The sequence below is a fragment of the Chinchilla lanigera genome, unplaced genomic scaffold (assembly GCF_000276665.1).
Source record: "Chinchilla lanigera isolate Chin_1 unplaced genomic scaffold, ChiLan1.0 scaffold00211, whole genome shotgun sequence".
Lineage (NCBI taxonomy): Eukaryota > Metazoa > Chordata > Mammalia > Rodentia > Chinchillidae > Chinchilla > Chinchilla lanigera.
Window position 1 is genome coordinate 150,407 of NW_004955612.1, and position 24,072 is coordinate 174,478.

A 24,072-nucleotide genomic window follows, 5' to 3' on the forward strand; every position below is an offset into this window, starting at 1 on the left:
ACCCAGTGGGTGTTCATCCTTCGGGAGAAGACACCAACAGCTCATTGGAAACTTTCTTACCTTCATTCCTCTAGCTCCAGCTGGGACTATTGGTTGGAGTTTTTTATTGGCTCACAGAAGGCTCTGACATAGGTCATATAGAGCAATTCTTTTTTTATCCTCTCCCTCCCTACTCCCTCCATCTCTTGGTCTATTCCCTTGAGCAAAAGATCTAGCTCCCTATTTCCTATTATGTATCTTTTATTTTGCTCTTTAATTATTTATGCTTTGGGTTTCTCACATAAGAGAAGCCATGCACTATTCAAGCTTCCCAGCTACAGTGTACTCAAAGCTAACAATTTATAGTTAATAATTATTTTGTTGTTGGGTATTGGTGGTGCACACATATAACTCAAGCACCTCACGAGGCTGGAGTGGGAAGGTGGCTTAAGTCCAGGTGTTCAAAGAAAGCCTGGGTAACATAGCAAGACCTTGTCTCTTAAAAAAGAAAGAGATTTTTAAAAAACATTATGTGATTTGGGTAAAATTGCTCAAACTTTTCTGTGCCTTACCTTCTACATCTGTAAAATGAGACCATTACTGATCCTTACCTTACAGTGTTATTAGAATGTGTAAGTATTTTAGTATGTGGAAAGCACTTGAAATGGTGCCTAATTACTTACTATTATTTCCTAGTTCAAGTTGTGTTTAACTATATTGTTGAATAATACAAGTAAAAAGTAAAACATGGTGAAATAAGTGAACAGGGCAGCATACAAACGCTCCAGCTAACATGTCAGCAACATAAAATAGTTCCAGATGTGAACTCCTGTTGTTGAATCGCTAAGGAGAAATTAAAGTTCAGAATGATGTTCTGTGGAAGTCTGAAGGGATCTAAGTTGGAAGTCCCCTTTCCTCCCCTACTGTCGCTCCTTCTGCTGGGCAGGTGGAGCTGGGGTGAAGCGTGGTGGGAATGGGTTCTCATTCAGGTGATTGGTATGAGTTCCTCTGTCAGCTCATGCCTGACCTGGGTCTCTATGGAATAGCTTCTTCAGCCTTTTATTTAAACTCTTATGAATTCTACTTTTCAAAAAAATAAATAAACTCAAAAGATAAATAGAACATATAGCATATGCCATAACCCAAAGCTACCACATTGAGGCCCCACAAATGCAGGCAAGTGAAATTCCTTGGTCCCCAATTCAAACCGCTCACAGCTGTTGCCACCCAGAGACCCAAAACAGAGACTTACTGTGTCTGGAAGGGGATGGACAGGGAAGATGTGCTGGTCAAGAGGAGTCTTCTTGGGTCCAGCCTTGCCAGGCTGTGTTCATTCTGTGCCACTTGTCCAGGGTCTAGGAAAAGTCCAGCATGGTTGGTTCTGTTGCTAAGTTTACATATTAGAACTCTCTTTTAATGAGACAGTCCTTTTCCTTGTAAAATCTGTTTTATGTTCCCCTCCTTTTCTTTGGTGTCTTGTGTTCTGGACCCTGCAGCACTTGTGAGTATGGGAAATAGGAGATTTTTGAATAGGGAAAGGATACAGATAGACTGGCCTTTAGAAAAATAACTGAAACAAGCTGGGCATGGTGGTGCTCACCTGTGATCCCAGCACTCACTGAGGCAGGAGGAGTTTGAGGCTAACCTGGGCTACATAGTGAGTTTAAGACCAGCCCTAATTATAGAGCGAGACCCTGTCTCAAAAAGCAGGAAAAAAAAATAAGTGAAATGGATTGGAAGAAGTAGAGTGAAAAAGGATGATGGTTGCTTTGAAAGCCACTGCAGTGCCATGGGTAAGTGTGGATAGATGGAGTGCTGTGGTGGGAATGCACAGGTATGAGTGCACAGCGAGAGGATACGCCAGACTTCTTAACTAGATGGGAGGCCTAGGGCAGCATGACAGGGGCCCCCAAACATTGAGTCTGAGAAGTTAGGGGATCAGTAAGTATATTGTTTCTGTTTTCTATTTTGAGACAGGGTTCTTACTGTGTTGCCCAGTCTGACCTCGAATTCCTGGACCCAAATGGCTCAGCCTCTCAAGTAGTTGGGACTACAGGCATGTGCCACCACACTCTGCCCAGATCATGAAGCCTTTAATTAGGGAACACAACCAGGAGCACGAGGAGGAAGAGCCATGACAGAAGAAAGGAGTCTTAAGTTTGGACATTACCATGGTGAGGCCTCCAGGGCAAGCATGTAATGATATTTTGCAGACAGTTGTAAAGCAGCTTTGTGTTTGACAAGAGATACAGATTGTGGAGGCTGCAGGTGGAAATGATTGCCAAGGGAGAGAAAAAGAAAGAGCAGAAGCCTCATAGAAAACCAGGCTGGGAGAGAGACAAGAAGCAGCGGAGGAGATCTTGGAGGGGGCAGGGTCTTGAGCAGGAGAGATGGGCATGTCTTCCCAAAAGGAGGGAAGGAAGACCATGAAATGCTGACCCAGATACAATTTTAGATGGAGAAGAACACAGGTTAGGTTTATGCCTGGAGTTCCAGCCTTTAGATGAGGAAGGTAATGAGAGTGAGAAGTGCTGAGAGTGAGAAGAGAACTGATGAGGATCAAGCATGAGGCTTGCTCAAGACACTAGGGAGCCAGCCAAAGCAGTCTCATGAGCTGTCAGCGTAAACACTTACACTGTGTAGTAGAATTGAAGATCTGTGGACCTGAATAAGGAGCTATGGCCAGCTCTAGCCACTTCTGCAGGTGGACAGCTTTCTATGTAGGAAGAAAGAAGCAACAAAGATGTGAGCGGTGGTGATGGCTCCAAGAGCCTAGAAGATCCTGTGCTGCATATGCCAACTCCCACACTCTAGTTACTGGGAGTGGTTCCAGGAGCAACCAGGTCTTCGCATGTCTGGAGACAGTGGTTCATGTCTGGGCTAGATCTCTACGTAGATGGACTAAAGGTTTTGTCTTGTTAGGACAAAAAGCTTAAGCTCATGAGAACACTTTGGATGGTGTCTCTGAGCAATGCTCAGGCCTGATCATCTATATCAGTGGGAGGAGCACCAGTATAGAAGGCGAAACTTGCTCCAGAATTGTGTTCCATGGCCACCTCTAGTTATAGGAGTGGCTGAGGAGTGATTCTAAGATATAAACAAAATTTTGATGTCAGTCGGTTGGTTGCAAATGCCTGGAAATTTCTACAATAGTAATTTTAGAATTATAAGAAATCTTAGCAAATCCAATGAAGCCCTTCATTTTATTGATTAGACCGGGTTAGGCATTGCCTGTGGAGTCATATGCTTGTAAAGCAGGACTCAGAACTCAGACCTTTCAACTTCTGGTTAGTGTCTTCCCATTAGACCAAGCATACTGCCTGTCAGACTAGAAGGCACTGCTGTGCTGCCTTCACCTCTGGTTTTGCTTACCTCCCAACCACATTTTTTAACACCTGTGAACGAAACTGATCTTTGTTCTGAAGTATCACAAACTAGTGTACAAGGCCTAGTATAGAGGGCAAGTCTTTGGCATTTAGAATTTCAAGAACGTGGCAACAGTAAAGCAGCAGAATAATGAGCTGCTGCTTTTTTTTTTGAGACAAGCTGACCTTACATTCACTAGGTAGCCCAGGTTGGCCTTGAACTCACAGTCATCCCTCCTGCCTCAGCCTCCAGAGTACAGGGATTATAGGCGTGCACCACTGCGTCCAGCTTTTAAGACATTTTTGTAGTACCTGACATTTCATAATTCTGTGTCTATGATTACATGTTTAACATCTGTCTTTTCTGCTAGTCTCATCTTCATGAAGGCAAACCCTGTCTTTTTCACTACCATTTACCCTATACCTAGCAAACCAGTTAATGCAGATTAGACACTTAGAGCTATGGAATTAATGAAGGAAGCTTAGAAATCTTTAAATTTTTTGTGTATCTTAATAGCTTCTTCTGTGCTCAACCATTGTCTCCTCAGAAATCTGAGGAAAATGACAAAATAAAAAAAAACTATATATATTTAGTGACCTCAATTATGGAGATATAGTTTTATCATAAGTCATTATAAAACTGTCTTCTGTAGCATGACATTAAAATTATATGTTATATTTTTTGAAAGACAATATCTTCCTATGGTACAAAAATATAGAAAGCAATAACCAGTGAAAAGCTTCCTTTCTCTTCATAGTCGCTCATTTCTCCTCTTTAGATCCATTCGTGTTGCTAGTCTTGTGCCTGTCTTTCTAGAGACATTCTTGGCATTTACTAGCAGAGTGTATGTGTGTGTGTGAATAGAAGAGAACGTAAACAGTACCCATTGCCTTGTACTGTCCTTTTGTTCACTTAGCAAGCTGTCTTGGAGATAATTCTGTATGGTAGTTAATTAATATTCAGTTATGTAGATCAGGTGTCTGCAGACTAATGTCCCTTGAGTCAGCTCAGTCCTGTGTCTTTTTGGAAACCCCATGAGCTAACACACATATACACATACATATTAAGGAAAGGTTTATTTACCTTAGAGATTTTTATATTTTTACATGGTTGAAAAAAATAAAAAGAAAAACTTTGTGGAATGTGGGAATGATAAGAAATTCAGTTTTATGGAAACACAGCACACCCTTTGTTTCCCCATTGTCTGTTGTCAAGCTGTGGTGCCAGGCTTGAGCACTTACAATGCAGCTTGCATGCCCTTAAAGCCTAAAGTATTTATGGTCTGACTTTTTACAAGAGAGATTTGCTGACCCCTTGTGTAGATATGGAGTAATATATTTAATTAACATTTTGCTATTATAAGGCAGCGCTGTATAAGCTTGTGCATCCCACATTTCACACACGTGTGACTAGAACCAGAGGATAGAGTTCTAGAAATGGAACTACTCGCAGAGCTTTAGCATCTGTGGTGCATTACATTTTTTCTAATCCTGTTTAGTTGCATCAAGGGAAAAGGCAAGGGAAAATGAGCAAGGGTGGACAAAGAGCTTTTTCCCTCTCCTCTGGGTGAAATAGTTTACGGTACTGACATAGTGAAGTTCATGTTGGGAGGCCTCTAAGAGACTATTTGGCTCCTGTCAGAGGGAGAGGGAGGTAAAGGAGCAGTCGTTGCTAGTATGTGACCTGGGGGAGGTGCTGAGCCAGGAGTATTGGTCCCATTGCCTGGTGCAGACCTGATTCAGAATAAGGGCATTTGTGTGCTCATCTGGGGGAAGAGAGGAGATGGCTGGCACACGAGCGGAAGTCCTAGCCTGGAGAAACGTGAACTGTAGGAACTTGCCGGGTTGACACTGCTGTGTTCTAGAGAAAGTGGCACTAATATCTTGATGCACAGTGTACTAGGCACTGTACAAAAAAGGAAGCTGTGTGAGATCTGTTCAGAAGCTTTTGCATTTATTTAATTTCTCTACACATCTGTTCTTTTCCCATCTCTCTTCTTTCAAGGAGGAAAAAATCTCAAGAAAAAATGAGTATCTTAGTTTTCATCTTTCACTTTCCCACCGCTTTGCAGCAGTAAGCACTGCTGCTATCGGAGGTGTTTGGCATGAACTTGAAAGGGCAGAGTCCAAGCTAGGGCTGAGAAGTCAGCAGCTCCGAGCCCTCCACCCCTGCTCGGCTCCTCTGCCCTCCCTAAATGGAAGGCAGAGCAGCACGTGCAAGCCTTTGGGAGTCTTAGTATAAGTTGTCTCCTTTCTCTTCTCAGGACGCAAAGATATTTAAAGTATAAGATGAACCTGGAGAAGAAACTGAAGCAGATGCTTCTTAATCTCATTGTGGATTATTGTGCTTTCTTGCCACTTTCACTTTGTTTGGCTCAAGAAAGGTGATTTTTTTTCATAGAAGCTCTGAGGAATTATTTAGCAGGGGCCACACGCAGGAGGTGAGCCAGGCTTCATCTGTATCTACAGCACCCCTCACCCCAGTCCTTGGAAAAACTGTCTCCCACCAAACTGGTCCCAAGGCTGGGGATCACTAATTTAGGGAACGTAACTGTGTTCAGAGATCAAACATTTGACTTAACCTAGAGGTGAGAATTTGAGATTCCTAAAGGTTGTCAACAGTAATTAACACCCAGTAATTAACACCCATTTCATCTTCTTTAAGAAAGAAGGGAAATGGTTGAAGGAATAATTATGTAGGTAATTTTGCTGTCCTCTTTCCTCCTTCCCGCCTCTTTCCTTTTTAAGGTTAGTCTAAAATTTAAGACACATTTCAGCTGCTGCCCTCTGACTAGAAATTCAGAAGATCTTTTGGGTACCTAAATGGATAACAATTATTAAAAATTTGAGAAAGTAAACTCATATTCCTTCTTTCTCTTTGTTTTTCTCTCTCTCTTTTTATTTGCCAATATTTTGAGCAGATTCATACTCTAAGGACCGGGGACCTTGGATAGTAAAACCAGTGGCCTCTTCAAGGGGGCGGGGCGTCTACCTGATCAACAATGTAAGTATGCGGAAGATGCACCCTGAAACCCAAGCCGTTCCTTCTCTTGAAGAGCAGTTGCTCGCTTTTGAAACATGCATTGAGAAGTGAGTGGAGGATGAGTGTGAGTTGGCTGTTGTTCCCCTACTGGGAGCATCATCTTCCCAGGCCAGAACGCTTCATGGTCAAAACGCTGCTTCCTTGAAAAATGCCATGCAAGATGGCGTATGGAGGGCTAGTGATGTGGGCAATAAAACAGTTCATCAAGGCAAAAATAAGAGTAAGAAGGGACAACGGGCAAGTTTCTTTCTTCCTTTTGTTTTGAGACAGAGTCTCACTTTTAGTGCAGGCTGGCCTTTAACTCACTGTATAGCCCAGGCTGGCCTCACAGGTCCCTCTGCCTCAGCCTCCTGAGTGTGAGTGCTGGGATCAAGGGGTGTGCCACCATGCCCGGCAGTGGGTAAGTTTTTAAAACAGGAATCACATCAGGAGGGTGAGACACTAGGGGTTTTTATAAGGGTTTGAGGATGTAGGGAAAGTGTCGAGGCAGCAAATGTGGTTTTGTCAACAATGTTTTTTCCAGGTCATCTAGCTTCCTGTAAATTTTTTAGGAGCACCTATATTGTGTCTTGAATTGGATGTTTAGAATTATCATTGACAAGACCATTTCCTCTGGCCTCACAGAAAGCATTTTAGCTTTAAGACTATCTGTGCACATTAACTTTTAGAAAAGATGGTTTGAATTCATTGGGAGGAATGATGGAGCTTACATCAAAGGTTTGTTTTTATCTTGTGTGGTTTTCAGTGTTACTATATTGTCTGTGACTGCTCAGTATGTGCTGGTCAGGCTTGTTTTCAAGGGAGAGTTTGTTATGAAGCAGTTTAACCCTTTTTTGTCAATGGATAACCCCTGCTTTTAATCCCAGCACTCTGGGAGGCTGAATCAGGAGAACTGCAAGTTCAAGCCCATGAAGAGCAACTTAGTGATTTAGTGAGACTCTGTCTTAAAAAATAAAAAAGACTGAGGATATATGCTGTGCAAAGGCCCTGGATTTAATCCTCAGTACCTGCAAAAAAAAAAAGAGCCACGGATCAGATTTGGGGGAGAAACCAGGCATGGTGGCGCACGCCTGTAATCCCAGCACTCTGGAGGCTGAGGCAAGAGGATCATTGCAAGTTCAAGACCAGCCTGGACTACAAAGTGAGCTCAAGGCCAGCCTGAACTGCGTAGTGAGACCCTGTCTTAAAAAAGACAAAAAAAAAAAAAAAAAAAAAAAATTGGGGGGAGGGCAGCCTTTTGCGTCATGGTGGCTCTCAGCACAGATTATCAACTGGTACTATGTCCCTGTAGCTGAGTGCAAGCCCAGGTTCCTGCTTTGAGAGTTGTCCAACTAGTTAACCACATTTGGTCTGGCATCCTGTGCTGCTCCTTTTCCCTGCCTTCTCCGCTCCCTCCGGTTCTTCTTGCTCACCCTGTTCTTCTCTCTTCAAAAGCCATCAGTACCTTGAGTCTGCAAAATTTTCATTAATGTTCTTTTAAAATTTAATACATATGCAGAGTAAATAAAATAAAATCCCAGCTTGAGTCTCACTCTCTAGACTTGACACAATAGTGACTTCATATAGCTGATTTCTTTTTTCTCAACTTTATATGACATATAGTTAATGTCCAGTTTGACGTTTATTGTAATCACATCACCTCCCATCTGCCTGTCCACATTCTAAGTTTTTATTTTACTTTTTTTTTTTTTTTTTGGTTTTTCTCCGGTACCAGGAACCAAATTCACGACCTTGCACTTGCCAGGCAGGCGCTTTTTGCCGCTGAGCTAAATCCCCAGCCCTTTATTTTACTTTTAAAGTGTTAAAATATTTATAATTCTTTTCAAATAACCACAAATCAGTTTTTCTCCTTTATAAGGTGGGTAAAATAATTTAAGGTCAATAGGAACAGTCTTTATATAGCATTGGGGCTGTGAAATCAAACCAGTAGTTAAGTGTAGGGTTTTTTAAATTTTATTTTATTTTTCTACTGGACACTTGGTAGGCATTTCTGTCTGAAAAGAAGTGTCTTTCATTTAGTTTGGAGAAAATTATCCTCTCATCTCTATCTCCACTTTTGGAATTCCTTTTTGAGGCCTTCTGGGTCTTTCCTTCCTATGAACTTTTCTCATTTGTAATTCTCTATCTCTTCCCAATTTTTATCTTTGGATCACTACTTTGAGTGTTACTCATCTTGTTATTCATTCACTCATTTTTGTATTGGTTATCTTATTTTTATTTTTCAGAAACTTATTTTATGATTTTCTTTTTTCCTTTTTACTTTTAAACAGTGAACTTAGTTACTTTCTTGTTACTGGCTCAAAATACATGACACCCATAAGCTAAAGGAGGAAAGATTTATTTTGGCTCACAGTTTATAGGGGTTTCAGTCCATAGTCAGCTGGCCCCAAGGCAGGGCAGCAAAGCAGAGAAGCATAGCTGAGGAGAAACAGTCCGTGGCATGGCAGGGAGAAAGCAACAAGCAGTGAGCCTGCCTTCTTTTCTGTGCCTTTATATTCCATTCAGGCTGTAAGCCTAATGGTTGCTGCTGCCACACCCAGGAAGGGTCTTCTATCCCATACCCAAAACTATGCTGAACCAATTTAGTTGTCATATACTCTTAATCCCAGTATCGCATACCCTAGATCAGTGATGGCGAACCTTTTAGAGCTTTCAGTGATAACAAACATCCACCTGTGGCACTCGTGCCATAGGTTCATCGCCACTGCCCTAGATCCAGCCACCTCTGAGAAGCTCCACCTACGAGCAGATGAGGCTTTGAGGGTGGGGCATCATGGCCTGTTGTTGCTTAATGAATGCTGTTTTACCTGTTTTTTCTGAAGCTACCAAATAAAGTACTGTTGTATTGTCAAAGTTCTGTTGTGTTGCTGAATTTCTGTGGAATTGTCTTTCTTCCTGCTATTGGATTTTCTCAACTTTCATGATCTGAAAGCTTTGGGCCATATTTATGAACAAAAGAGTAGACTGAAACTGGTGGCTGGCCTGATGTCCCTATGATTGTGTATCATTGACCTGATCTCCCTAATTGCATATCCCTGGATGGGAGCCTGATGTTTTGTAAGAGCCAAGCATGTTGATTGCTGGGCTTCACCTTAGATGTTGTATGGTTAAAAATGTGGGCAAAGAGCATACTCCTTCCACTTGCCAACATGGGGTAGGCCTCATTATGATTGTAGGGGTTTTGGTGATTTCTTTCTTAGGCAAAGTGGGTGTCTTGATTACTTTTTCTCTCATTGCTGAGACAAAATATCTGATACCCAAAGTTAAATGAGGAAAGGTTTCTTTGGCTCAGTTTGTAGAGGTTTCATTTCATAGTTGGCTGGCTGCAAGGCGCGGTGGTATGCAGAGGGGCATCACAGAGGAGAAACAGTTCATGGCAGGCAGAAGACAGCAAAAGCAGCAAGCAACAAGTGATAAGCCTTTCTGTCCTGTATATTTTATCTAGGCTACCCAGCCTTAGGGTGGGTAGCACTCATACCCTTAATCTTGGCATCACAGACCCTAGGTCCAGCACCTCTGAAAAGCCTCACCTGTGACTGCATGTAGCTTTGGGGGAACATCTAGACACAAGCCATAACAATGCCCATTCCTTTGTTTTCCTTTCTGGGTCTGTGGGAAACAAAGAGTGGCCTCTAGGAGGTCTCCGCACCTGTAGAAGCTGTGCTCTGGGTGTCAGAGGAAGTCTGTAGCCTCATCGTCCCCTGGGCTATATGAACTTAATGATATGATTCCTGTTCCTGAGCCCTTTGCCTGGAACTTTGCAGGGCCTCCTTATGAAGATCACTCTCCTCTGATATCTTGGGCTAGGATTTCCTCTACTGTTTTTCCAACCTGATCCTGTCTGCTTTCTACCTTTAGGATTTGTTTAAACTTTTGTCTGTTTGGCTCCTTTTACTTTTTTTCTAGCCTTATTATTTCATTCTTCTGAAAATACCCTTTCTATCCTTCCAAGGAAAGTGTAAGTGGGGATAGATACATTGTGTGTGTGGCCAGTACTCCATCTTAAATTCTGCACTTATCTTTGCACATTAAGCTATTTCCTATGTGTGCAGAAACAAACTTTCTGGGGAATCTTTCACTTTGGAAAATCCTCATATGCGGCCTGGACTCAGAACTGTACAGTAAACAATGATGACCAGACCTTTCTTGCCAGATAAATAGAGGGTCTGGTTTGAACAGAGCAAGTAGTACCTCACCCGGCCCCAGCTACAAGTCCTATTCCCTGGCCTGGGTCTCTTTGGAGGCCTTTTCCCTGGGTCTCAGGTGACATAAACCCTGGTCACGTGCCTTGGCTGTCTCTGTCCTTGTCTCTCTGACCTTGGCATAAGACTCCCATCCAGCAGCTGTTCCTTCAGTCCTGTGCCAAGAGCTCCAATGCTGTTTGACTCTCTTAGACAGCTCTAGTTTGGGTTTGGGTTTTAGCTGCCAAGTGGAATTGCTATTGAAAGTCATCTGTGGCATAAGGTTGCTTTTTATTTTCTTAGACATGAGTCAGAAAGAATAGGATCAATTCCTAGCTCATCTGGAACTTTTTTCCTTTTGGAATGCTCTTTTGCTCTGGTGATTTGTTCTCTTAAAGCCAACCTCAGAAGAATAGAAAACTTAAACTTGTCTTGGTGAGACTGAGAACCCCATGCCCTGACTCTTGCCTAGTGCTGAGGATCATAAAGGGAATGACACGTCTGTGGAGAATGCACATTTGGCAGTGAGAGTCTCTCTCTCTCCCTCCCACCTCACCCTTGGCTGAATCCCTTGAGACCCCCTGCATAGATCAAAGTACTTGGCAGGACTTTTTGCCTTTCCCCTCCCCTTCAGTGAGGCTTTGGACTGAATCTGATTATTTTAGGTATTCAGTGAAGGTGCCAGACAGAAGCTTGGGAAGATGCCAGCAGGCACAAGGGGAGCTGGCAACATGTGGACAAAGGGGAACCTATTCCACCCCCACGCCTGCAAACTGGAATTTTATCACCTTTTACGTAGACCTGTGTGGTTAATGTTCCTCTTTCTCCTCACACAGAGGCCTGACCATCCTTCTTTTCCATACCTGGACCCTGTCCCGTGGAATATGTGACCCATCAGCCAGCTGGATGAAGTAACACTTTCCAGGGCCGCTGCCTGCTTTCCTTTCAGATGTGCAGGGGCGGGAGCAAGTGCTCGGCCGGAGGGTCTGTGTGTGGAACCACTGTGTGTGTGCGTGGGGGGACCTGGCAGCGGGTGGGCTTAAGTGTGTGTGCCAAACGAAAACATCTTTCCTCGTCTTCCCACTGGCAGGAGAGGGCCTCTTATTAAAACTGCCCTGTAGTAGTCATAGCTTTTTGGAAAATATCCGCAAATAGCAACTCTTACCATAAGGAGAACAAAATAAAGGGGAAAAGATTGAATTGATATCGGCTAGAAAAAGCATTACATTTATGTAATACTGCAGAGAGCAGTGTGGACTCCTATGGGTAGAAAGGACACATCTTTATTGGTTTGCTGACAAGGCCTCTTAACAATGTGTTCTTTAACTCTAGAAATGCCCTATAAAGGCTCAAAGTTGTGTTTGCTCCGGCTCCTTCAGAAACTGTGACTAAAAGCCCTGTTTTCCCAATTTAGTGTATTCATATCATGGAAGGGAAGGACCTGGTGTTTTCTGATTAAAGCATGAATTTGCTTCTGGTAGTCCAGCTCAGCTAACTTGTCTCACACATTTCCCAGGGCAAACGTAGTATTAAGTATTCCCTGAGATTTTGGGGTATCCAAGAGAGTTGGGCCACTCTTGTCACTCATGTGTGAATACAATATTCTGTACTCCCTTGTGTCCGTGTGTGTTTATCTTACATTCTTTGTTTTTCTCCTTGTTCAGCAGATACTCAGGAAGTGCCTGCTTGTGGCAGGTGCTGTCACTCCTTAAAACCTTTTAAGAAATTCTCCTAAGGCTTACACCTCTTCATTGTACGTCAGTGTACCGCTCCCAAGTAGAGTGGGACGTGGAATGCAGTGATGAACGCTGCTGAGTTGTGGAGTTCAGTAGTTAGAACCACACAGATACTCTTGAGTTTGAAGCAATAATAATAACTGCTATCTCTTGAGCACTTAACATGTCTGTGCCACTGTGTCTTCCAAATATAATTTTATTTAATGTTTATAAGAAAGCTGTTAGGTGGTTATTGTCAAGGTAGAGTCAGGGTGGTAACTCAGGTGTAGCTGACTGCAGAATATATCCTGTTAACCACTATACCATCCTACCCTACAAGAACTTGCCAGATACCATGAACTTTAATATTAAGGTCCAGTTAGGGAAAAGAATGTGTTTCCAACTTCCCCACTGTTCAGATTGCTGCTTTAGCTCCTCCCCTATGAAAGGAGCTTGAGCTTGAAATTGAAATAATTTAAAATGAGTTCACTGAGCATTGATGAAAAGGAAATAGGAATCAGGGTGTGAAAAAGCTTTCATTAGTTGTTCTGTGTACAACACTAAACAAAGAAAACATACCCAGTTACCCTTTAATTTTGTGAGCTTACAATTTAATTCCTGATGCAGGTAGAAAGGCAAGGTAAAGACAGTGGAACAGATGTTAAGGCTACCTAAGTCATGGAAGGGCTTGTGTTACACGTCACTCAATGGATAGATGAGTACAGTAAGGGTGGGAAAAGGGAAATGGGCAGCATTAGATGTGTCATGGAGTGAAGCCATATGTTCTGTGGAAAAGATGGGAGTTGGGCAATCACTTATCTGCAACAGCATTTAGGGTTACTCACTCGGAGATAGCTGTGATGGGCTAGTTCTAGGTTTGTAACACAGCCTACAGTTTACTGCTTTGTACAGTGATTGCACTGAATCTCATTCACTAACCTGGCCAAGTTGGAGATAGTACTGGTGAGAAGCTAATCAAGAAATGCAGAGAAGTCAGGGAATGGCATGACAGCTGTGTCCTTGGGGTGAATCAGTACTTGTGGCATTGTGTTCAGATGATACATAGAGATGGCAGTGTGCAAGCTGCCTTTCACTCTAGGATAGCAGCAGTGGGAAAGGAGAGGGGAGTCTCACTGTCTTGACTCCAGAGTCGCTTGTGGTGGTTGTGAGTAATGTTATGGGTAATAAAATTATCCTTATTTTATGAGTAACTAGCATTTGGGATGGGAAACACCATATTACAAAGAAAAACTTTGGAATTTGGGGGATAACACTGGGGAGGATTACAAATAGTGCTGAGAAGTTAAAGATCTGACACATATTCCCAGGGCCCAGTACTGCTTTATCTATTAGCTGTGTGACTTTGAACAGGTCCCTAACCACTCTGATTCTTTTTTCATTAGTGATACACCTGCCTCATGGGGTTGGGTCAGTATTAAATCAAATCACACATAGTAAATGCTCAGTATACTTACTAAATTTTGTTTGTCCAAATGTTAACAATTATTTCTGAGCTGCTTCTGTAACTATTATCACAATTATTCATTGCCATTTCCCTTTTGAACTCTTGTGCATGCTTGCAGCTGATTCTCTGTCTTAATCTAGAATCCATAACTTCCTGCTTCCCACCATGTTGAATTGAAACTCCTTTGACAGATGTTTAGATCCCTTTGCCAGTGGGGTCCCTCTTCCTAGTTGTCTAACACCCCCTTTGATTATTTCCCAGTTCAGGCTTTAGCTACAGGCCCATGAATCAGCCTATCCTCCTTTGTATGGGGTTTTGTGGGCCATCCATGGCCTCCTTTCTTCCCTACCACGTGCCTGGTAGCTTGGAGCACTCACTCCTTCCTGGGCAAGCTTTCCCAGTGGTCCCACCTTACTGGCCTACTTGGCAACCTGACATCTTACATTCTCAGAATCATTGCTCTGTATTCTTCCAGATTATACACACTGCTGTTCTTATTTCTAACTATTAAACTGTTGGGAGATAGGACTGCTAAATCTCACGTTCTGCAAGGACTGAGATTTTATCTGATTTCTCCGTCACTATATCCCCCAATGTGTTGTACGGTGTCCAGTAGCACCCACTATTTAGTGTATAAACGACTTTTCTTTATTGAAGAAACTTTTAAATGATCTAATTCAGTTTTTGTACACAGTTGCTTAGCAAGTGCTCTTAAGTGAATCAACCAAATACCCATTCCACTTCACAGAGAAAATTCTGGGACCCATTAGGGAGTTGCACATTCTCTAATTCAATGAAAACCTGCATTTATGAACAGTGGTAGTGTTTGTAAAATTTTCATTGTATTTCACCTTTTGGAAGGAGCAAATTTTTATATTTTTCAGTAGCTCTTGTTTTCTTGACATATAATTATTTAATTTCGTGTTTATAAATCTTTATAGCTCTTTAGGCTGTATTTATTATGTGAGATGCTGTGTAAATTCATTTTCTCCCATTGTAATTGAATATCCATAGTGTTTATAGAAGTGGGCTGTTATGTGCCCAATTGAATATTTGGGTACCCAGAGGAAAACTTTTCCTAGAGTTTTAACTTTCCACATTATTTCTTAAAAGGTTAAGAACTTTGTTCTTTTATTATAAATTAGAATCCCTTTGCATTTCTACCCTTTTATTCTTTTTGTTTACTCAATAGCCAAACCAGATTTCCCTGGAAGAGAACATCCTGGTCTCCCGTTACATTAACAACCCCCTGCTAATAGATGGTGAGTTGTGATTAGACTCTTGACTATACTGGCTAGATCCTGCTAAACTTTTTAACCTCTTCATGGTCTTCTCTAGTGTTTTTAAAGCTAGTATGAAATTCTTGATATCCCTGGCTTCAGAGATGAGGCAGGCTAGTTCATTACCTACCACTGGGGATTATTTTGAAGATGAAATAAGATAATGTAAGAGAAAGTGCTACTGGGCATGGTAGCACACATCTATAATCCTAGCACTCTGGGAAGCTGAGGCAGGAGGATCAAGAGTTCAAACCCAGCCTGGGCAACTTAACAAATTAGCAAGACTCTGTCTCAAAAAATAAAAAGGGCTAGAGATGCAGTGCAAAGGCCTTTGGTTCAGTTCCCAAGACCGCCCCCACCTTGTGAAATGCTTTATAGGCTATATAGCCATCAATGCTATATGAAAATAGTATATATATGCACATATAATATAATAATATAGTTTTTATTATTTATCTGCAAAAAAAAGGTGTGTAGGTAGTGTGTGCTTCTTATGAAGAGGAATGTTCTTTCTTTCATAGTTTACATTTTCCTGATCATTGTCGAAAGAACTCAGTTTTTCCTGTGAACCCTCCAAACTTTTTTTTTCAGATTTCAAGTTTGATGTGCGCCTCTATGTACTCGTGACTTCCTATGATCCTCTTGTCATCTATCTCTACGAAGAAGGATTGGCTAGGTAAGGCACTATGTTTTTGAATGCAAACCTCACTAGGGGCGGTATATTAGAGTGGATCTGTGAAAGAGTGTTCTAAGATCAGGCTGCTTCTTTCAGGAAAATGGAGTATACCCAGGCGGGCTTCCAATGACAGAAGGCAGTCTTCATGCTCAGTAGGTTCACTCTCACACCCACACAAAGTATGTGCCAGTGCCACCTTGCCCGGCAGTGATCTAGGTCACTGATTATTTTCATGCAGTGTTAGGAAGACTTAGGGTAGTAAGATAATTTGCCATAGTTGTTCAGAATAGATCTAGACAGAAAAGTTGAACACCACATTTATTTACCTGTCACAAACCAGGCATTTATTTACTCCTCACAGCACTCTTATAGTTGATGCATTTTTGTAGTTGAAGAATCTGAGACTTAAAGAGGTGAGGAAGATTCATGTCAGTGCCTTCTGAGACCACGCAGCTGAGGCTGAGTGGAGCAAGCTGAGTGAGTGGAACTCACTCACTAAACTGTTCATGCTCTCTTATATTTAGGGCATTAATTTCCCCCTACTGTGCAAGTTATATACTTTTGTAGTGGTCATGTATACATGGTTTTCTTCTTGAGGTGATTTGTAGGTTTTAAGATACTACATTTTGCAAAATTAAGTTCAAGTTATAATAATCTTTTTTTTTTTTTTTTTGTCTTTTTTGAGTCAGGGTCTCACTATGCAGTTCAGGCTGGCCTTGAGCTCACTTTGTAGCCCAGGCTGGTCTTGAACTTGCAATGATCCTGCCTCAGCCTCCCAAGTGCTGGGATTACAGGCGTGCGCCACCACGCCCAGCTTCAAGTTATAATACTCTGAAGTTTTGTTTCCCATACTCATAGAATTTTACAGATGATAGTGTTTCTGTAAAACCTTTAAATTCTTTAAAATAGGTGTACAACTTTGCTGTGGTTGGTTTTCTTTTCACCACAGAGCTACCCTCGTTCCTTCTTCCCTCCCTCCCTTCTTTCCTTCCTATTTGCTCTGAAGTTCTTGTGTGCAGTGGTCTGTGTGTTACATCTGTCAGCAGTCATGCCAAACTAAAAAGTGTGGTCTGTGCATATTTATTTATTGGAAAATGTGCTTTGAAGATAGGAAATACCATGGATAAAGCATTACCTATGATGTGTACAGCTGATGAAGAAAGTAGATACAATCTCTGCCTGCACAGAACTTAATTTTAATATCTTCATTTATGTATAAGGGCTTTAATACATGTTATTATATTCTGATTACTGTTACTTTTTGGTATTTTTTCAGTACTGGAGATTAGAACTACATCCCAGGCCATTTTAATTTTTATTTTGAGACAAGGTATTGCTAAGTTGCCCAGGCTAGGCTTAAACTTGTGATCTTTCTGTGCCAGCCTTCCAGACTCTTAGGATGACAGATGTGTGCCACCGTGTCTGACTTGAGTAATATTTTAATTGTTTTATATCCTTGTTTCCTTTGATATGTCCTGTGACCAGAATCCAGAGTGAGAGCAGACAAACCAAAGCTTCTAGCTGGTTGAGCCATGTCTTCCCTTCACCTCTAGGTGGCGATGACAGCATTTATAAGGCCTGTACGATTCCTAAGATTTCTGAGTTTGGGCCCTGGGAACAGTGAAGGCTACTGAGGCTCCATGGTTCTGGGCTCTGTCTGTTGAAAATGGAGAAGGGGGAAGAAGAAAACATTTTGCTTTACGAAGGCTGGGACCAGGCATCTGAGCATGAAGCACCTGTTAGCCCTAATCAAGTCTTCACAGGAAAGTTTTCTATCGTGTTTTTAGACAAATGAGCTCACATATTTGGAAGCAGAGCTAGATAAGACTAAGTAGAAAAGCATATTGCCTATTTTGTCTGGAACAAAAAGAAGGTAAAATATACTCCTAAGCTCTGCTCAAGGATGTAAGTGCCGGAGATGGCAGTTTTGCAATTGGAGACTTCTGAGCTTTTCCTCTTTGCTATCATGAGCGTCTCCATTTCTCTTCTTCCACTCACCCTCACCCTAGCTTGCCTCCTTCGTCCTGCTTGGCAGTTGATTATCTCTTTCCATAAACTGTACTTCTGCTATAGAACAAAGATGTCAAGGTGATTCATGCATACTGTCTCTTAAGGATATCATACCAGTATGCTTTGCACAGTATTCCAAGCATATGTTATTCCCTCATGAATAAAATTTGGCAGTTTAAAGACTTGTATGGTTTACAGCACAAAATGAGAGCAATACTAACATTTATTAGAGTTTTACTATAGATTTGTCAGTGCTTTGACTACTGCTTGTACCCTCTAAAGGGAGGAACTCTTCTCTTGCTTCCAGCAGGAGCTAAAATACAATATTTAACCAGTGGATTCTTGTGGCAGAATAACTCAAAAAGAACTTTTTAAATATTCATACCGCACTGAACCCAAAAAACATGGGTTTTTCAGGGCTTTGGCTAGGTTTACCTGAAAGTGTAGGTGACAGTAAAGCTTCCCCAAAAGATGGCACATGGCAGTGGGACAAGCTGTTCGCCAGCGTCCTGCAGGGTGCACTGTTGTCTGCAGTCATTCGGATGCACCCGAGTCCCTTGTCCTCGCTCACTGTGTGTCTCAGCACACACCTGCCTTTCAAGCCTCAGCGCGTGCTCCACTGTGTCATTACGTCCCACAATAGTCTACAGCTCCTCAACTCCGCAGCTTCTAGTAGTCTTAGGTCATGTGTGCTTTACGTAGACATAACTGAAGATAATCACTGTGAGATGAGATCACTAAGTCATTTTACTTTGGGGCTTAACAAGGAAAACCATAATCTTCCCTAAAGAGGGAGAACCGGAGGCAAAAATAATTAGTTTCTTTCTTTAGAAAGGAAGGTTCCTACATCATTATCATTTCTATTTGGGGCCTCACGTTACTGCTAGATGACAGAAAGTTCATGAGACAGTTTTGTGAAATAAGTTACTTTGTGTAAATTTTTTACTTTCTTAAACCCACTAAAGAAAAAAAACCTAATTTCTTTATAGATTAGTGTTTCCAGTTTTTACTTTAGTCATATGGGAAGTAGGAAGACTCTCTTATATGTGGGTAAAATGTTGAGGTGTTGTCCAGATGCAGTCGCCTTCCTGATATTTGGGTCCTCTGTCTTGTGTTTCAGGGTAGTACTGCAGAGGTCACCCTGAGTCAGAGCTTCCAAGTGATGTAGGGGAAATAAATGTAACTCCCGACCTGCTAGATATCAGATACATTAAGTTTGTGTTCCCCAAAATCTAAGAATGAATTCTAAGGAACAGTGGAGATTAAGAGAAGGAAATATTTGGGAGAGAGAGCTCCTGAGAGATAGGAGGGGACCCAAAAGCGGGTTGCCAACAAGCCCACTTTTCAGAAGTTTTATAGAGCAAAATCATGAAGTAGGTACAAAATCATGCAGTAGATACAACGTGGGTCAAAAACTATGATCAACCAGTAAGATTACCAGTATACCCACTTAGGTAATACTGATTCAGTGGGGAAGCAGGTCACGTAGCAGTGTACATGGAAAGAACAAAAGACCTTTTTAGGAAGGGATGGATCCAGATGGTCACTCACCTGGGTGACTGATGTCAATCTAGAAGTTATTGGACCAGGTGATACCAATTATAGTATAACCTTCAAGTTACTGCTTATCTCTTGGGGAAGCATGTAGGCCTGGTCATTCCATCTTTACTTTGAGGGCTGGCTTTTGGGATGCACCTTCAGCCAAGGCTGTGATGTGTTCTCATCTTCTGCACTGACTCCGTCCAGGGCCTACCCCTGTCTGACTGCTTATAATATTTTTATCTAACTGTCAATAATAGAAGCACATTGCTGTTTAGCACCAGCAGGGGACACTCAGTTTCCAGAGAGGGGTTCTCTTCTCACCAAAATGGTGGAGATTCTTTTTCCTGTCAGAAGTGGAATCCAAAAAGAGTTTGTCCTGGATTTTACAGCTGTAAGTGGATCCAATACAGGGTTTAAATTATTTGACAAAACCCTTTTGGTAGAGACAAAGCTAATAGTCAAATTTGCACTGAAATAGGAAAAATAAAAAGTTTTAAAAATAAAAATAAAATTGAGTTAAAACCCACATGCATTGTGGGAGACTCAGAGATAGAGAGCACTAATGCTTTGGGACAGGAAAGTGCCCATCTGGGGAACTGAGGGTGTCCCACCCATGCAGTGGAGGTGGGGGATGTGGGGAACTCAGGAAGGCCCAGATGGGTTGACTTTTTTCTACGGCATGATTCAGTGGGAATTCTGAAAAGACCCCAAGCTTTTGTAATGCCTTTCCCTTCTTCCTCACCCCCAGTTCCTTCTTCAGTAGTCTTCCTTGCTAATTAACACTGGCTCCGCAGGGATATTTACCTTTTCTCTGCCGGATTCCTGTGGTTTTGAAAGAATTCAGGTACTTGCTGGTTGCCAAGGAATTCCGATTACCTCACAGGCTGCACACTGTCCAGAATCTGCCACAGCAGCAAGTGGGGGGAAGAGACACCAAAAAGGGGGAGAAACCCTCCTCAGCGCTCATTGTCACCCTCCCTGGCAGGCCCTGGCTGTTTGTGAAGTTTGAGTCATTTCTGGCTCTGAAGACAGAGGATCAGGCTGGTAATCCCCTCCCAGACGCTCCACAGGGTGCTGCCGAGTCACTGCCGCATTTTGGCAGTCTCCGGGCTGCAGCTGGTTGACAGCAGATCAGAGAGCACTTGGGCCTCTTGTTCTCTTCCATAAGATTTTTCTGGGTCAGGCCAGCATGAAACCCAGTGGCTCCCGGCAAGGCTGCCCGAGGTGGAGTCTCTTCAGGGTCCAGGCCTCTGTGGCTCAGCCTGCCTACACCTGCTAAAAGATGACTCACTCACGCACCACAGCTCAGACTCCTCAGGGTTGACCTCATCTTCGTACATTTATAGGGAATATAGAAAAGAAAACCACCAACGAGGGGGCTTAACTGTCCTACATCTAAACTTTAAGACTAACCACAAGAATATATAGTGTCCAATTCTTAGAAGAACGGAATAGCTTTGCATAAGAAAAAAAAGAGTACAAGATCTCATTAACCTCTTACTTTCCTAATCTGTTTCTCTATTGGTAAAGATTTTGGAACATGCACCTCAGGTGTGTTCATTTAATGCTTCTAAGTACCTGTTCCACATACTCCTTAACTTACAATGGTGTTCTGTCCTAGTACACCTGTAAGTTACAAATGCAACCAGTACACCTAAGCTACTGAACACTTTAGCTTCACAGCAGGGTTTATTAGCAAGGATCAGTTGTTACCCTTGGGTCACATGAACTGCTGCATTCCCAGTGTCCTGAGAGATTTCATAGTGCGTATCCCTGAAAGGTCAAAACTCAAAATTTGAAGTATTGTTGTTTCGCTTGGATGTGTATCACTTTCACATCATAAAGTGGAAGAATTGTGAATATAATGATCAGAAGCTGAGACCATCTATATATGCCCAACACTGAAATCCTTTCTACACACACACACACACACACACACACACACAACTTGAGTTTTAGACAGATTATTACCATTGTTTTGATTCCCAGTAAGAAAAAAGCATTTAATTCAAGAAGCTGGTCAGAATAAAGACAATTTACATTTGTTTTCAGAGGGAAAAAAAGGCATATAAATCTGTATTCATCAGTGGACTGTGAAATAGTATCTAGGGTTTTAGATTTAGGCAAGTAAGACAGACAGACACACACACACACACACACACATATTCTGTTCTTGGCTTAAAGGTCAAGGCTGTGAAATTCTATTGTGAGAGCTTTCCTAAATTTGACCTCATTCAGAGAGAGGTTCAAGACTAGATTCATGATGTGAATTTCAGTCTGTGTTAGGGTAAGTACTTGCAGACTTGTGGTGGATCAACAGCTGGTGGTAGACCTGTAACATCCAGCTGAACTGAATCAGCATGGTGCTGGGTGTCGGGGGGCCCACCTGAGGATTGTTGCCAACAAAATAAAAAGGAGAACTAGAGAGGAAGAAGAGGGGCTGTTGGTTCTCCTGGAAGAGCTTGTTACGCTGGCTTTCCTAATATGAATTTGGCAGTTATCATCGGAGGAGCGTGGGACCTTGTCGCTGAGAGTGGCTACAGTTCACTTTGGGGGAGCTCTAGTCCTAACTTTGAGCATTGCTTCCTGACTCTGGAGGAGAAGATGTTGCACTGTTCAGTCTCCTGGAGAAGCTGGCTTTCCTGATATTAACTCGGCTGTTCTCATTGTCAGGGGAGCTCAGACCTTGTCACTGAGGATGGCTTTGGTACTTTTCAGGGGAGTTCTGTTCCTTACTTTGAGTGTTGTTCCCTAGCTCCAGGACAGTTTCCTCAGCCTACTGGCACAGATCCTCCATCCCCCTTGCACAGACTTTCTAGGTTCCACTGCTGACCTTTGGGCCTTCCCAGCACAGATCCATGAAATAGACTTGCAGGGGACATTGTCGTGGGCTCTAGGCCTCTGGTTGGACTCATGGGGGCATTGCCATGAGCTCTAGGTCTCCAGCTGGACTCATGTAGGACATTGCCATGGGATCCAGGCCCTCAGCTGGATTCTTTGGTCTTTAGTGTATGGAGATCTCCTGCACCCTTTTGTACTTGACTCTGGGTGACTACTATAAAATAATCCTATAAATTATGTGTCCTGTGTTAAATTGTTTCCATTACAAACCCCAACTACAACAGGTACCTAGTAGAGAGTTATCTTTTGGTTGTTGCTAATAAGCTGTGTTGAAGCTAGGCTCAGTGGCTGTAATCCCAGCTACTTGAGAGGCTGAGGGCAGTAGGATTTCTAAGTTTGAGCCCAACCTGGGCAACTTAGTGAGACCCTGTCTCAAAATAAAAAATAAAAAGGGTAGGGCATGTAACTCAGTAGTACAATCCCCAGAACAACAAGAACAACAAACCATTTGTGTTGAACCTATGCCTGAAGCTCGGGTTTAAAGGTTACAAACCTAAGTGCTCACAAGGACATTCACCGAGAAAAGTTGGCCAAGTGGAAACCCTGGTGTAGGGGAGCATCTGACTCACTCAGTGGCACTTGGTATCACTGTGGTGCCAGCAGCCCACACATACTGGAATTGCCAGATCTAATGGTTTTTAAAGGGAGGCTGGATATCTAGATTTTTACTGTGAAACTTACCAAGTTTTTCAGACTTACTGTTGAACTTGTAGAAAAGCTACAAAAATAGTGTAAAGAACTACCTTCTACCCTCTGTCTACAAACCCCATTTAAATTCTTCCAGTGTTCTGAATAATGTTCTTTATACCCAAAGGACCCCGTCAAGGAGCTCATGGTAGGGTTAGTTGCCAGTCCCTTTAGTCTCCTTCAGCCTGGAGCGGTTCCTCAGCCCTTTGGTTACTTTCACAACCTCAGCACTTTTAAAGATTACAGGCCAGTCATTTTTTAGATTTCACCCTCAATTTGGGCTTTCTGTATTTTCTCACGATTAAATCTAGGTTTATTTGGGGCCAGAATACCACAGAAATGATAGTAGTTCTCACTGCATTGTATCTGGTGGCCCGTGGGAACTACTTAGTGGCATAGGAGCCCTTGATTAAGGTGATTTCTGTAAGACATCTCTGTAAAGTCATTTTGTCTTTCCTTTTGTATTTTACGAGAAGATACATGCATTCATTAAAATATTCTTAAAATATTATTTTTTATCCCATTTTCACCCAATAACTTTAATATGTGTGGATTTTTTTGCCTGAATTAATTATTGCGAATAATGTTTGGCAAATGAAGATTTTCTCATTCTACCATTTCTTTTATTTATTTGTTTGTTTTTGCCATTTTACTTCAAGGAAGATTCTCATTTTTTCATTTATTGTACTACTAAAGACTCAAGGATCTCTATTTTATTTAATGGGTTCTTTGTTATGATTTATTTTGATGCTCCAGTTGTTCCAGAGTTAGCCAAAAGGAGGCTGTTATACTGGCTTTGGGAGCGGGGTGTGAGACAGAGTCTCACTATGTATTCAGGCTAGCTTTGAACCTTGAACTCACTATTGTAACCCAGGTTGGTCTCAAACGTGTGGCAATCCTCCTGCCTCGGCCTCCTGAGTGCAGGGATTATAGGTGTGTGCCACTATGCCTGGCTTTTGTGTCTTTCTGACATATCCCCATCATTTTTTGAGCACAAGGTATTTCAGGCTCATCTTATTCTTTTCTCTTACCTGGCTCTGCAGTCATATATCCAGGGAGCACTGGTTGCTTTGTCATGAAAAGTAGTATTTAGTAAGCAAGGTTTGGATGTTGGGTAGCTCGTTGCTCTGGGTAACCTAGGAAACATATGCATACATTGACATTTACATCTGTGTTTATTTCTATGCTTGTCTCTAGTTGAAAAGTAGTCCACATTAGTACTTCCAGT

General features: G+C 42.2%; 1 protein-coding gene across 9 annotated transcripts in view; it reads left to right on the forward strand.

The window, feature by feature from the left end:
- Positions 1-24,072, forward strand: part of Ttll5 (tubulin tyrosine ligase-like family member 5) — a gene marked incomplete at its 3' end in the record, with an annotated part of 241,514 nt that overhangs the window by 40,665 nt on the left and 176,777 nt on the right. For 7 of the 9 annotated variants that reach the window (XM_013510126.1, XM_005414950.2, XM_005414953.2 and 4 more), the window contains 3 exon segments: positions 6,266-6,348; positions 14,941-15,010; positions 15,620-15,704. In XM_013510126.1, coding sequence (XP_013365580.1) covers positions 6,266-6,348; positions 14,941-15,010; positions 15,620-15,704 — 238 coding nt within the window. 9 annotated transcript variants of the gene reach the window in all.